The sequence below is a fragment of the Arvicola amphibius genome, chromosome 11, assembly GCF_903992535.2.
Source record: "Arvicola amphibius chromosome 11, mArvAmp1.2, whole genome shotgun sequence".
NCBI classification, from domain to species: domain Eukaryota; kingdom Metazoa; phylum Chordata; class Mammalia; order Rodentia; family Cricetidae; genus Arvicola; species Arvicola amphibius.
This window is the reverse complement of record NC_052057.2, coordinates 94,222,893-94,236,406: the sequence shown is the minus strand read 5'-3', so window position 1 is coordinate 94,236,406 and position 13,514 is coordinate 94,222,893. Positions and strand designations below refer to the sequence as shown.

Genomic DNA, 13,514 nt, shown 5'->3' with positions numbered 1-13,514 from the left:
TACGCACATGTATTCCTAAATGCCTAAGTTCAGCCTGCTCACAGACTGTCGATTCTCAGGTTTTACTTTATTCAGTGGGTTACAGCTTCTATTGCCATTCCTTATTCTGATGCTACCATCCCAGGCTTCCCAGTGAGATTCCCCACGGGCTGGCTCCTGTATCCTTTTTGCTGTATCCTGTCCTTCTTGGAGCAGCTTCTTTTAGGAAAGATTGAGTGTTTCAGGGGGCTGCTCTTTCTCTGACAGCCCTGGCACCAGCTGTTTCTCCAGTGAGTCCTAGTTCTTTTCAGGAGACGATATATTTAGAAAACAAGAATTCGCTGCCAGCTGTTCACTTTTGTTTTTAGGGTCCGTTTATCATGTGTGCTCTTAGCCTGTTGATTCTGACTGCCCAGCAATACTTCTCTGGTTTTCTCCTCTCTTTCTTTTCCCATGCTCCTTGCCCAGATAGCATCATGAGGAACATCTGTATACGGTATTCTCCTGTCTCTGCCTTCTTTGTCATCCGAGGAACACTGGGATTACAGATGTATGCTACCAAGCCCAGCTTTCTGTGGGTTTCTGAGAATTTGAACTCAGGTCCTAATGCTTGTGCAGCAAATGCTTTATCCCCTGAGCCATCTCCCCAGCCTACCATGGGCTTTCTAGGAGCCTTCTTTCTGAGACTGACAGCTAAAGGCGGGTATATTTTATACAAATCCCAGCTAAGGGGTAAGAGAAGGAATCTCTCTTTAGGGTTGCACAAAAGGAAGCAGAAATTTATTCTTGGATTTCCCTACAAAGGTGAACACCAAGCTAATTGACTGGGCCACAGACAACCAGAGACTCCTAATATAAGAGCCGAGGGTCTCTGTTTTCAGTGCTGGTAGAAGCCTTCTCACCTTGGGTGGAAACCTTTCTACCTTTGGACAAAAGGAAACTGTCACATCTCCAGTTCTGGAATCCCAAGAGGTTTTCCCTGTTTCTGTGCCCCCACTGAGTCTTAGAGGCACCAACAACAGACACACTGGAGAAGGCTTAGCTCAGTGACATCACAGGAGGCTCAGTTTTTATGCTGCCTCCCTCAGTCTGCTCCCTGGAACCGAGGTTGAGAAGGATTCGGAGACACAGATAGGCCATAGCATAGGGACAGAGGTGTAACTTACAGTCTGCTCTCCTCCATGGAGCAATATCACGAGTGTGTTTTGTGTGACAGTGCGAGGCTCAGGTGAGGAAAGGCAATGTGTTTTCATTAGGTTAGTCCATCCTTTGACACAAACTCAAATTATAGGCCTATAGCCTGAAGAAAATTTTAATTTAAAATTTAAACCTTATTTTGGGCAGTACCAGGAGCTGTGCCTGGAAACAAAATGGAGGCTTAGAGTCTAGAAATAAGTGGTTTTGTCTCAAAGCAAAACAAACCTAAGCAAGCAAACAAACAGAAAACAACCCTAGTACTCATAATAAGATGCAGTTTCCTGGGGAGGAGAGATGGCTGCTTCCTGGGGTGAAGAGGTGGCTCACTGGCTAAGATTAACTGCTGCTCTCCCAGAGGTCCTCTGGGTTCAATTCCCAGAATCCACATAGGGACTCATAAGTGTCTCTAATTCCAGTTTCAGGTGATGGGATGTTCTGTTTTTATCTCCGAGGGCACTAGACACACCTGTGGTACACAGACATCACATACATGGAGATAAAACACTCATACACAGACAACTTTAAAAAATAAATTGAAATGAAATTTAAAAACCAGAGCTGTGACTTTCTGGGCTACTCAGCCTGTGTGTGGGCATAGACATGCTACCCAACAAGATTGTCCCTTCACCGCACAGCTGGAGTGGGACAGGTGGCAGCCTCACCAGCACTGTGAAAGCCAACCACAGTGCTTGGCCTTTGACGCCTAGGGGTCTTTAGTGATGTAGGCAGCCTTGTGTCACTGTGTGAGAAATGACAGTTCCATGCAGTAGAGGGCTCACCGTTGGTGAGGCTACTTTCTGCACATAGACGGTTACACGGTAGGGCAGTGTGGGCATGTGACAAGGTGGCCCTGAGCAGAGATAGGGACAAAGGAGCAACTAGCCCCACTATGATACAACTTGCTGCTTGACCTTCTGACTTTGCCTTGAGCAAATTCTTTGTTTTCCTCATCTCTTAGCGTAGAGTTCCTGTACAGCAGATGTTCTGTTTCCTGTCGAAAATGGGTGATGAGTTGGCAGAAAGAAAACGGGTGTGGAACTCGCGTTCTGTGCACGTGCCCGAGATGTTGTGTCCGCAGTAGGAAAAGATGTGTTTCTTCTTCCTCTCTTTTCAAAAATTTGTCTTATTTTGATAGCCAAGTTCTAGATTTGAAACCATAGTTGTGCACAACCTGTAATCCCAGCACATAAGGGTAGAGGTTGTAGCAGTTCAAGGCCATCCTCACCTATATACTGAGTTTCAGCTGCTTGGGCTATATGAAAATCTGTCTCAAAGTACAACAAAAATTCTTTGAATTTTTTAAAAAATTTGTATTTGCTGGGCATGGTGGCATGTGTCCTTAATCCCAGCGCTTGGGAGGCAGAGGCAGATGGATCTCAGTGAGTTCCAGGCCAGCCTGGTCTACAAAGTGAGTTCCAAGACAGCCAGAGCTGTTATACAGAGAAACCCTGCTGTGAAAAAAAAATATTTGTTTACTGTATGTCTTAGGGTTTTTATTGCTCTGAAGATACCATGATCATGGCAACTCTTATAAAGAGAACATTTAATTGGGGGGCACTTGCTTACAGTTTTAGCGTTTCAGTCCATTATCATCATGGCAGGGAGCATGGTGGCATGCAGACAGACATGGTGCTGGAGTAGCTGAGAGTCCTACGTCTTGCAAGCAACAGGAAGTCGGCTAAGACACTGGGCAGTATCCTGAGCATAGGAAAGTCAAAGCCCACCCCCACAGTGACACAGTTCCTCCATCAAGGCCGTACCCACTCCAACAAAGCCAGTCTCCTAATAGTGCCACTCTCTATGAGATTATGGGGACCAATTAACATTCAAATTACCACAGTATATGTGTGTGCTTGAGGGTGTGTGCCATGGCACATGTGGTCACGCTATAGAAGGCAGTTGTCCCTCCCCCATGTGGGTTATGGAGACTGACCCCAGTTCAATGGCTTGTGTCATCAGACCGCAAACGCCTTTACCTTTGACCTGCTGGGCCATCTTGCCAGCCCACATTTGAAGTCTTTCTATTAGAAGATGTTTTCTTTGGAGATGGAACTAAAGGCTGGAATCACCTTTCCTTGGAGACATGTCCCAAAGACATATAAATGACACAAACATTTGACATTAGAAGTAAATTATGGCCAGGCAGTGGAGGCATATGCCTTTAATCTCGGGAGGCAGAGGCAGGTGGATCTCTGGGAGTTCCAAGTCAGTCAGGACTTCAGAGTGGGACTCTGTCTTTAAAAGAAAAAAAAAGATAAACCATTTATAGTGACTTGGAAATCTTCGAGAGTTAAGTGGTTTTTCTTAATTAAAATTTAAAATAACATTTTATTTATTTCGTGTGTGTTGGGGGGCTATGCCATGTGTGCTTGTGGAAGTCACGACGTGCGCATGACAGTTCTCTCCATCCACCCTTAGGATCCCAGGGTTCAAACTGAGCCATCTTGCTAACCCAGTTCTTTAAAATAATTTTAGTGTGTTTATAAGTGTATATGGTGTGTGTGCTCGTGTATGTGTGTGGGTGCCAGAGCACAGGTGTGAAGGTCAGAGGACAGCTCTGAGGAGCCCAGTCTCTCCTTTCACCATGTAGGTCCTGAGGCAGATTCTGGTTGTTGGGCATGGTAGTAAGTACCTTACCCCCTGAGCTGTTTGATTTAAAAGCTCAGGGAGAAACGCTTCCTTCCAGTGGGTATTGCGAGTCCAGTCTGGTGCTCTTTACCCCTGTTCTAGCATGTCTTCACCTGGAATTCACGGAAATGAGTTGTTGCTTGTGTCAGTAGCCGAGCAACAAGGAGGAGAGAGTGCGGGGCCCGCTGGGTGGGTTGCAGGGTTGTTTGTTTTACACCTGGGCCCTGCCATCCAGCTCCCAAATAAATTCATGGAGACTTATTCTTACGTATGAATACCCGGCATGCCCGGCCTTAGCTTGGCTTGTTTCTAGCCAGCTTTTCTAATTTAATTTATCTTATTTCTCTTTCAGGACATTTTGCCTCTGGGCTTTTTACCTTCCTTTATTCTATCCATCTTTCTCTCCCTACTCTGTGGCTGGCTGGGTAGCTTTTCCTGGAGTCCCCCTCTCCTCCTGGCCTTGCTCCTCACTTCCCTAGATTCCTCCTCCTGTTTATTCTCTCTGCCCACCAGCCCCACCTATTTCTCTCTCCTGCCTAACTATTGGCTGCTCAGCTCTTTTTTAGACCAATCAGGTTGTTGTAGACAAAGTAACAGAGCTTTACCGAGTTAAAGGCAGCATAAAAGAAAGCAGCACAGCTTTGCCCCATTAAACAAATACTCCACAGCACTGATGAACATAATACATCTTAAACTAATATTCTACAGCAGAAGGTGTGTGTGTTTGTTTTAGTGTGTGCTATATTTCAGAAGCAGAGGGACTCACTGACAAGTGAATACAATCTGTGTGTGATGACCCCCCCCCCCCCCAGGCACCAAGGGTCCCAGGAGCTGTGCTGCAAAGCTTTCCTCGACTCTCTGCCCTGGCCCTGATGTCATTTCCATCCTTGGGTGTCAGGTCACCGCTGTCACATGCCCCACCATGACCTGATTGGCTGGGCCTCCTCATATTTTGTCTTGGGCTCTCCCCAACTGCCACAATGAAAGCTGCAGCCGCTTCTTAAGGCACCTTCTGGGACCCTTGGCACATGGTAACTGCTAGTGGGGTGCAGGTCTGAGTGAGTGTGATGTTGTGACTATTTCAGATAAGTGCATGAAAATAGAACGGACCTCCTGGGCCAGCACGGGGGTGGGGAGAGGTGAACAGGTTTAGTCATAGCACTTCATCAGCCCATGGCGGATCTAGAGGGTGTGTCCTCCTCCAGAGGCTGAAGAGAAGCTTTGGGATCAGCTCTCATTTCCAGACTAAAGAGCACCTGAGTCTCATTTTTTTCTCGTTTTTTTCTTTTTGAGAGAGTCTCATGTAGCCCAGGCTGGTCTTGATCCCCTGATCAAGCTATGCTTCCCAGGTGGTAAGATTATTGGCTTGTGTCGTCAGCCCTGGCTTAATAATGCGTCTTTCCCAAGCCCAGACATCCTGTTGCACTGCCTGGCTGCTTCTGGTGCATTCCTGCCCTTTGGAATCCAGGGGCACAGAGAGGAGAGGCTCCCACACACGCACACCTGTATGTGGGCCAGCGCGGTATTAGGGAGGTCAGAGGAGGGGCAGGCTGGTGAGATCTGGGACTGGGCTCCAAACACAGATCCCAAACCACAGCTCCTAGGGTACCAGAGCCTAGGCCCTGTCTGCTGAACGCTCCCCAGATGGTGGGATTTCTTGCTTAGAAAATTTTCACAGGAAATTTAGAGACCTGGCACTTGAAGATCTAGAAGGATATTTTTTAAACATAAAATTAAAAAAATCAATCCAATATCAAAAGCCACTATGATTTTTTATTTTCCTAAGAAAAAAAGACCTTTGAATAGACTAAGATGCCCTCAGTCCTGGAAGAAAGACTGCACCTCCAGTGGATTATTAGCTTCATGTACATGATTTCAGCATTTCTTTTCCTTCTTTTGGTTTTTCCAAGACAGGGTTTTTCTGTGTAGCCCTGGCTGTTCTAGAACTCACTGTGTAGACCAGGCTGGCCTTGAACTCAGCCTGCCTGTGCCTCCCAGAGAGCTAGAATTAAAATCACTGCCCTGCTGGTTTCAGCGGTTACTGTTGTACCGCCTAGCCTCCGGTGGGGATTATGTCCTAAACCGACTGGCCTGTTGGTTGGAAGTCAGTGACCTGGAGGTTCCAGCCTGTTTACTGAGGCTGGAGGATCGATCCGGTGGCCTCGCCAACTTGAAAGTGTGCCTCTGTTGAGGTTGACTTAGATTAGCCCTGTTTTTTCTTTCTTTTCTTTTTCTTTTTTGCTTTTTGTTTTTTTGTGTAGCCCTTACAGTCCTGGAATTTGCTCTGTAGATCAGACTGGCCTTGAACTCAGAGATCTACCTGCCTCTGCCTCCCCAGTGCTGGAATTAAAGATGTGTACCACCAAGCCCAGTTTAGCCCTGCTTTTGATATAGGGGCATACGTGTGTTTAGATTTGCTGTGTCTTTTAAGGAAGCAGCGGAATTTGCAGAGTCGAACTCACACATTGAAGTTATTGAGCGACTTACACAAAAGGCCATGACCTGGACTCCCAGCTGCGAGGCCCACGTGGCAGTGCTTGGGCCTGGGGAGCCGAGGACAGCTCACGTCTCATCTGCTTATGTAACCCTGCTTTCCAGCTTTCAGAGCCAAAAAAACACACAAGCCAGCCCAGCGGGGCTGAGGGCCTGTGGAAGCAGACGCCATGCGCCACACAGTCAGGGTGCCTTGGCCCAGCCTGAGGATTGTCACGAAGTTCTCAGGCTTTTGCTGCCCCTTGTTATTCCTGTGTCTATAGGCAGTGTCTCCAAGAACTGGTAGCAGAGGCGCATGTCTGTGAATGGTGCCAGTCCTCGCCTGCCTGGAGTCCAGCTCCTTGGATTTTTGTATTGAGGTGGAGCTGCGTGTGCAGTGGAGGCTAGCCCCTCAGTATGACAGAAGCTCTGCAGCTTCCTGGCTGACACTGGACCCAAGAAGGTGTTCGCCTCTGGGCCTGGTGCTGCTGTGTGCTCTTCACACTAGAGCCATGAGCTGCAGGATTCCCAGAATGTAGGGGTCAGAAGTGGGAGTCAGGGAAGAGTTGCCATGTGGGGAGGAGCGTGGGGTGAGGTATTCTCCACGTATTGGAGGCGTGGGCTGTGAGAGTGGCTCAGGGGGGAGCAGGAGAGTGGAAAAGGCTATCAGTGGCCGAACTCTGTGTGGAGCCCCTAGAAGAGCGCATTGCTTGGGCAGCTGGAAACCAGGGAAGGTTTCCTTTATATTTAGTATATATCCAGCAGGGAGCTTCTAGGAGGTGGGAACATTCTTGTCTGGCCTCTTTCTCTCGTTCCTCAACTTAGCCTCCTTGGGCTGTCATACAAACTGGCACTCAGTTGGTACCCAGAAAGCACTGGCTGACACAAAGAAAAATGTTCTTGTCTTAACCCAAGGAGAGTTTGTGTAATGTAAACATTCCAGGATAAAAGGCTGGTTTTATTCTTGGTAGACTCCCAGGGACTTGGTCAGCATGCTTTTCATACCTTTGTGCGTGCGTGCGTGTGTGCGTGTGCGCGCAACAGAGGCCGGCAAAAACAGGGGCAAAGAGTATTGGAGTTGGGTAGGAAGAAGAGGGAATGGAAGATAGACTGCTCATGTCAGCTCCTCGACTGGATAGGCAGCAATGTTGCTGCCAAGGGAACCCTGGAGGAGAAACAAGTCAAAGGATAGGTACTGAAGGGTAGCGTGCATATGGGGCAGGTTAATTAAGGTGTCTGTGGCACATGGGTAGCCAGCAGAAAGACAGGGCCTGGAGACAGAATTTGGGGAGTGGGCATTGTTTAAAACAATGAATGAAAGGGAGAGAGATTGTTACCAAGGAAAGAGGCTGAGCAAGCATGGGTGGTAAGGTGGGGGACGTGAGGGGCACGCGCTTGGTAATTAAGTATTTCTTCTTAGTCATCTCCCTTCAGGGCACCCATATCTTCCTCTCTGCTTGGCCATTCATGCCATCCAGGGAGCAAGGCAGGTAAGAATAAGGGTTTTCAGAAGATCCCAGCGCGGGGTCTGTTCTTCCTAGTTTCAACCAGCACTCCAAGCCTGTCGGGCATCTGTGAGACCTCGGAGCTCATCCACTCCAGTCCTTGCGATGTATGGACGGGAACTAGGCACGCTGAGAGCAGAGGGGATTGTCCAAGGATCACCCAATAAGTCACTGAGGCAGCTGCACTGGGGATCCCAGGGTCCCCTCTCTTATTCGGGGCTCTTTACCTCAGCATCTTTCTGCAGGGGCAACACATGACACTTCCCCTGCAGGTGTGTCCTTGGGGAGGCTTGGCAGACCTCACGTGATCTCCTGTCTTCTGGGTTGGTTTCCGAACGCATAAGCAAGGCAGTAGGAAGGTAACTCCGCTGCCTCTTGGGTTCTTGTAAATAGGGTTTTGTTTTCAGTCTCTCTAAAACCAATAGACAGTGTAGGGAACAGATGCTGTGGGGTCTCTGAAGGAAGAAGAACCTTCTTGAATTCACTGTACCTTGGGGTCTTGTTCTAGAATTGGAGAGTTGAGCCTCTAAACTTAGTAGGTCTCGTGGGAAGGGGTGGGGATCCCTAAGAACCTTCATTGCTAGAAAGTGTCAAGTGTGAAAATGGGCCGTCAAGCTCTGTTGTCCAGTTTGCCTGGTAAGAATTATCCAGGGTCTGGGGAGATGGCTCAGTCGTAAAGGGCCTGCTGCACAAGCATGAGGCCCAAGTTGATATCCCCAGAACCTAGGTTTGGAGCATATACCTGTAGCCCCAGTGCTGGGGCAGGGAACAAGAATGGAGACACGCCCACCCCTAGAGCTCAGCCTCAGTGAGAGACCCTGTCTCAGAAGCTAAGGTGGAAAGCAATTAAGGGAAAAAAATAGTGTTGATTTCTGGCCTCCGGACACGCACATACCTGTACACACCCATAGGAACACATGTCCATAGCATGCTGATACATTTAAAACCAAAATCTCTTGGGCTTTTTGTTAATTATCCACTTCTGTCCCTCCCAAGGTCAGCTGAGGTGGATTGAGATTGTGTGTTGGTGCCAGTTACCCCAGGAAATTCTGTTGATAGGATTGAGGTGTATTGTACCAGGTGACCACTAACATAGTTCCGGAGCAGAGTGCCTGCTCATCCAGGGGGCATCGTGGGAGGTCAGAACGGGCACAGTAGCAATATTTTTCAGAACTGGTTCTGCAAGGCCCCTGGCCCCCAAAAGGGAGGTCATAGCCCAGATTCAAGGCACAGCTTTTTTGAGTTTGAGAGCTTCTTGACTAAGCTCTGTGGTCATCAAGAGGGCCAAGGGATGGAGTTCTGCTGAGGCCTGCCTGTGGACGCAGAAATTGGATGGTTCAGGGCGAGTAGGCCAGGCTAAGGAAATAGGCACTGTGATGGGGAAGACAGGCGAGTGGTAGGCCTTGTGGCCTAGCCAAAGCGTCTGGCCTTGCTTTGTTTCAAGGCCAGACAGCTTTCACCATGAAGGTGATATAATCAGAGCTTTGTCTCAGAAGAAAATAAATTAGTGGGAACAGGTCCTGTAATGAAGGAGAGAGAAGATTGAGGAGGTTCCCAGGAAAGGGAGAGGAGGTGACAACTGTCCAGAAACGCTTACCAGGCAGGGGAGCAGGCTCACGGCTTCCTTTGCTAGAAGATTTTAGGAGGGCAGATGTTCCCCGAGCATGTGAGTGACGTTGTTTTTATAAGCAGGACAGATTGGGGCCTACACAGCAGTGGGCAGAGTACTGGTTCTCACTCACGTATTTCAGGAGACTGATCTGTCAGTATCCCTCCCACAGGGGCTCCTTCTGTGTTCTGGTGCCTGGTCTGTTTCACGTGTGAAGCTGGCCACGGCACAGTAACAGTTCCCCAAATGACGACATTAGTTCAGTAATGATGTAGATTTAGGAAATGGTGAGCTAGCGAGCTGCAAGGGGTTTCTTGACAGCACAGGTTTCTCAGTGCTTCTGGGTGCTTTCCAGAAGCAGGATTTAGTTTGTGTGACTTCCACCCTGGCTTGTTCTGGGCATAATTCTCCACTGAGCATCTTGCTGGGGCTCATGTTTCTGGAACCTATTTTGAGGATCTCTGAGGAGCGTGAAGCACTATGAGCCCGGGCTTGCAGACTTGGATCCTGTCTGTCAAGATTCCCTGTGTGTGCCTGGACCACTTTGTGCACAGGCTCCTTTCTTCCCTCTGTTCCTGGCCACCATGTCAGAATCTACTGTCTGCCTTTCCCTAGTCCTCAAAGCCAAGCACTTTCTTACTGGCCATTTCTTAATGGTCTCTAACCAGAGGACAGAAATTCTGGAGGCATACTGACTTTGCCTTAACAGCCCTGACAGTCCTGGAACTCACTCTGTTGATCAGGCTGACCCTGAGCTCACAGAGATCTTCCTGCCCCTGCCTCCAAGTGCTGGGATTAAAGGTGTTATGCCACCACAGCTGGGTGGGCTGTTGTTGTTGTTGTTTTCTTTCTTTCTTTTTCTTAGTGATCTTTCTAGCTGTTCCTTTGTTTCCCCTCCTCTCCTCTGGGGTCGCATTGCCTCCTTCCTTCTCCGTTGACCCTTCGGCTCCTCACTATCTGCAGTGTGAGCCACACACACTACACCCCTCCTTTCTTTCCTCTAGTTAGAATTGTCGTTTCTCCAGTTAGATTTTTCTTTTGTTTTGTTTTCCAGAAAAAGAGTTTCTCTCTGTAACTACCCTAACTGTCCTGGAACTCACTTTATAGACCAGGTTGGCCTCAAACTCAGAGATCAGCTTGCCTCTGCCTCCCTGAGTGCTGGGACTAAAGGGCGCTACCACACCCTGCTCAGATTAAGTTTAGAAAGAGCTCTGTTAGTCCTTTGTCTAAAGCCATACAGATGGCAGAGCTGGGTCTCAAGCTCAGGATTTCTGAGAAAATGCTTTTGCATCTCTGCTCACCAGTCTGTACTGCAACAGTCAAGTTGTGTGAGCAGAAATTGATTCCAGTTTTTTTGCAGTGCCACCCAAGTGGGAGAGGGTGTCTTGGGCAGGGAGTTTTCCAGAGGTAACTGACTGTCTGGGTTTGCCCAGCACTGGGAGTTCCTGGAACAAGGGGCTTTCTGGGGTGATCAGTCACACCAGCGCTGGGCATGGGTGCACTTTCTGCCGCACCCTGTGTCCTCCCTCTGCCAGGAGGGGCTGTCTGTATCTGTGGTCTGGTCAGCTGATGCAGTCTGTGTCGTGGTGGGCCCTGCAGCTGGCTAATGTCTTCCTTCCGCCTCCCCAGTTGGCCCCATGGTGATTGACTTTAATATTCCTGTGGATCTGGAGCTTTTGGCCAAGAAGAACCCAGAGATAAAGATGGGCGGTCGTTACTCCCCCAAGGACTGTATTTCTCCTCACAAGGTGGCCATCATTATCCCATTCCGCAACCGGCAGGAGCACCTCAAATATTGGCTGTATTATTTGCACCCAATCCTACAGCGCCAGCAACTGGACTATGGCATCTACGTTATCAACCAGGTGAGGCTTGGGAAGATGGGGCAAGGGAGGTGGCACTCGGGTACACAAAGCGCAGTTAGTACTAAGGGAAGGGAGTGATTTCATTGACAATCTGGCATTTTACAGTGAAGTGCCAACCCTGCCACTGCTTCTGCCCTTAATTAAACACGCAGTGAGCTAAGTGCCAAACAGTATGCTTGCTTATTGATATTAGCTCTGCTAGGCTAGCCAACTGGGAAGGGCGTGTTTGAGAAAAAAGCAAAAGGCATCTCCAATCATCACAAAGCAAAGCACTGATTATCATTTTAAGGTAACTGTATATTTTTCTTCCTACTTTACAAAAATATTACAAACACAATATCCATTTTGTGTCAGACTTTCGAACAACTTTGAAATTGATCAAGCCAGACAGTAAGAGACCTATACTAAGTTGAGGTTGTATGTGTCTCCATATAAGCCAGCGGTGGGTGAGAAGTCTGGGAAGGTCCTATTCCAGAGCCTCGGAGAGTGGCGTGGGTTAGGCTGAGCGTGGCACTGCACTTCAGATCCTGTGTGTCAGGATGCCATCCGTCTAGGACACAAGTGCTGAAGACTTTCCAGCCTCTGTCACCAGAGCCTGGAGACTTGGATAGCTCTCACTATGGAACCCTGACTGTCCTGAAACTCACTCTGTAGACCAGGGCGGCCTCGAACTCACAGATAACTGCCTGCTTCTGCCTCCCGAGGGCTGGGATTAGAGGCACACACCAAGAACTTTTATAAATAAATAAACAAAAAACTTTGCTTATTTCAGTATGCTTAATGAGAATTACTACTTGTTCCACAAATTTAAGTTTGATATTTTAACTTTGTCCCCAAACTTAAATTCATGTTTATATTGTAATCTCCTAAGTGTGTTAACAGGCCTGACTTGTCTGTGTGTCAGATTTCATTGAAATGTCTTTGAAAAGACAGTTTGCCTCCTCGGTTTCAAGCTCAGCTTTCAGCCTGCTTAAGGCAGTAAGATTGCTAACTGTTTTCTGCTTCCATCAATGTCAAGGGACTTTGCGTTTCTTCAAGGAAGCTGGGATAGTGTTTGCCTATCTGGCTGAGGGCTCCTGTGGCCTGGTGCTGCCTCAGGGATGTTCTAGAGAAGTGTGACATTGCAACATCCTGAAGCTTCCAGCCCACCTTAGACAGCTCGTTAACAATTAAAAATAGTTATGAGCTGGGCCATGGTGGTGCATGCTTTTAATTCCAGCACTCAGGAGGCAGAGGCAGGCAGATTGGTGAGTTCCAGGACAGTCAGGGCTACACAAAGAAACCCTGTCTCGAAAAGGAAAAAAAAAAAAAAAAAGTGATTATATGATGATTGTCTAATGCTTTGGAAATTTAGAGGAAGAAGAAAGCTGTGCCCTGATAATATAGTACAGGAGCTTCTAAATACGTGAGAAGGTGGATCTCATTGTTAAAGAGCCTTCCCATGCCCTGGCACACTGTGACCTCCGGAAGCGTTTCCTGAGCTAGTCTAGACAGAGAGCTGTTTTCTAAGAATGTCTCCAGTGATGAGTGTTCTGTGAGTCACACTTTGGAGAAAACAACCCCAAGTCAGCCCCTCTCTCCTTTCTGTTACTCTCCCTAGGATATACTATGAACTCCTTTCTCTTATTCCCACTTGTACTTAGTATCAGCAAAAGAATCTTTTGCTGGGCAGTGGTGGTGCAGGCCTTTAATCCCAGCACTTGAGGCAGAGGCGGACAGATCTCTGAGAGTCTGAAGCCAACCTGGTCTACAGAGCAAGTTCCAGGATAGGCTCCAAAGCTACACAGAGAAACCCTGTCTTGAAAAATTGAGAGAGAGAGAGAGAGAGAGAAAGAGAGAGAGAGAGAGAGAGAGAGGAAAAAAAGAATCTTTTTTAGGAGTTGGTGTAGCTCAGCGGTAGAATGCCTGCCCAGCATTCAAGTGCCTGTCTTTGAGCTCCAGCAGAGCCGCCCGTCACTGTCTGCTAGGACTTGCCTAGACCCTAGAGGGCAGGGAGCGAGTTTTCTGCTCAGTGTCACAGCAGAGAGACTCAGAGAGGGTGAATAACAGCAGAGATACATACTGGTCACATGTAACAGTGGGCTGCAGCCCTACCCCAACCTGGACTCCAACTTTAATACCCTTCTACTGGGTCACGGGAGCTCTTTTGAAGCCATTTAGCCTCCTCCTGGATGTTTCTCAAAGTCTGGTATTCAGGACTGGGGGCAAGCCCCATGCTGGAGAGCCATTTCCCAGTCAGTGATCATGGGCCGACCACGT

General features: G+C 48.2%; 1 protein-coding gene across 1 annotated transcript in view; it reads left to right on the top strand.

The window, feature by feature from the left end:
* B4galt1 (beta-1,4-galactosyltransferase 1) overlaps positions 1-13,514 on the top strand; it is a 47,374-nt gene that overhangs the window by 16,513 nt on the left and 17,347 nt on the right. The window contains exon 2 of the mRNA XM_038347334.2: positions 11,020-11,255. Within this exon, the coding sequence (XP_038203262.1) occupies positions 11,020-11,255 (236 nt within the window). The remainder of the gene's footprint in view (positions 1-11,019; positions 11,256-13,514) is intronic.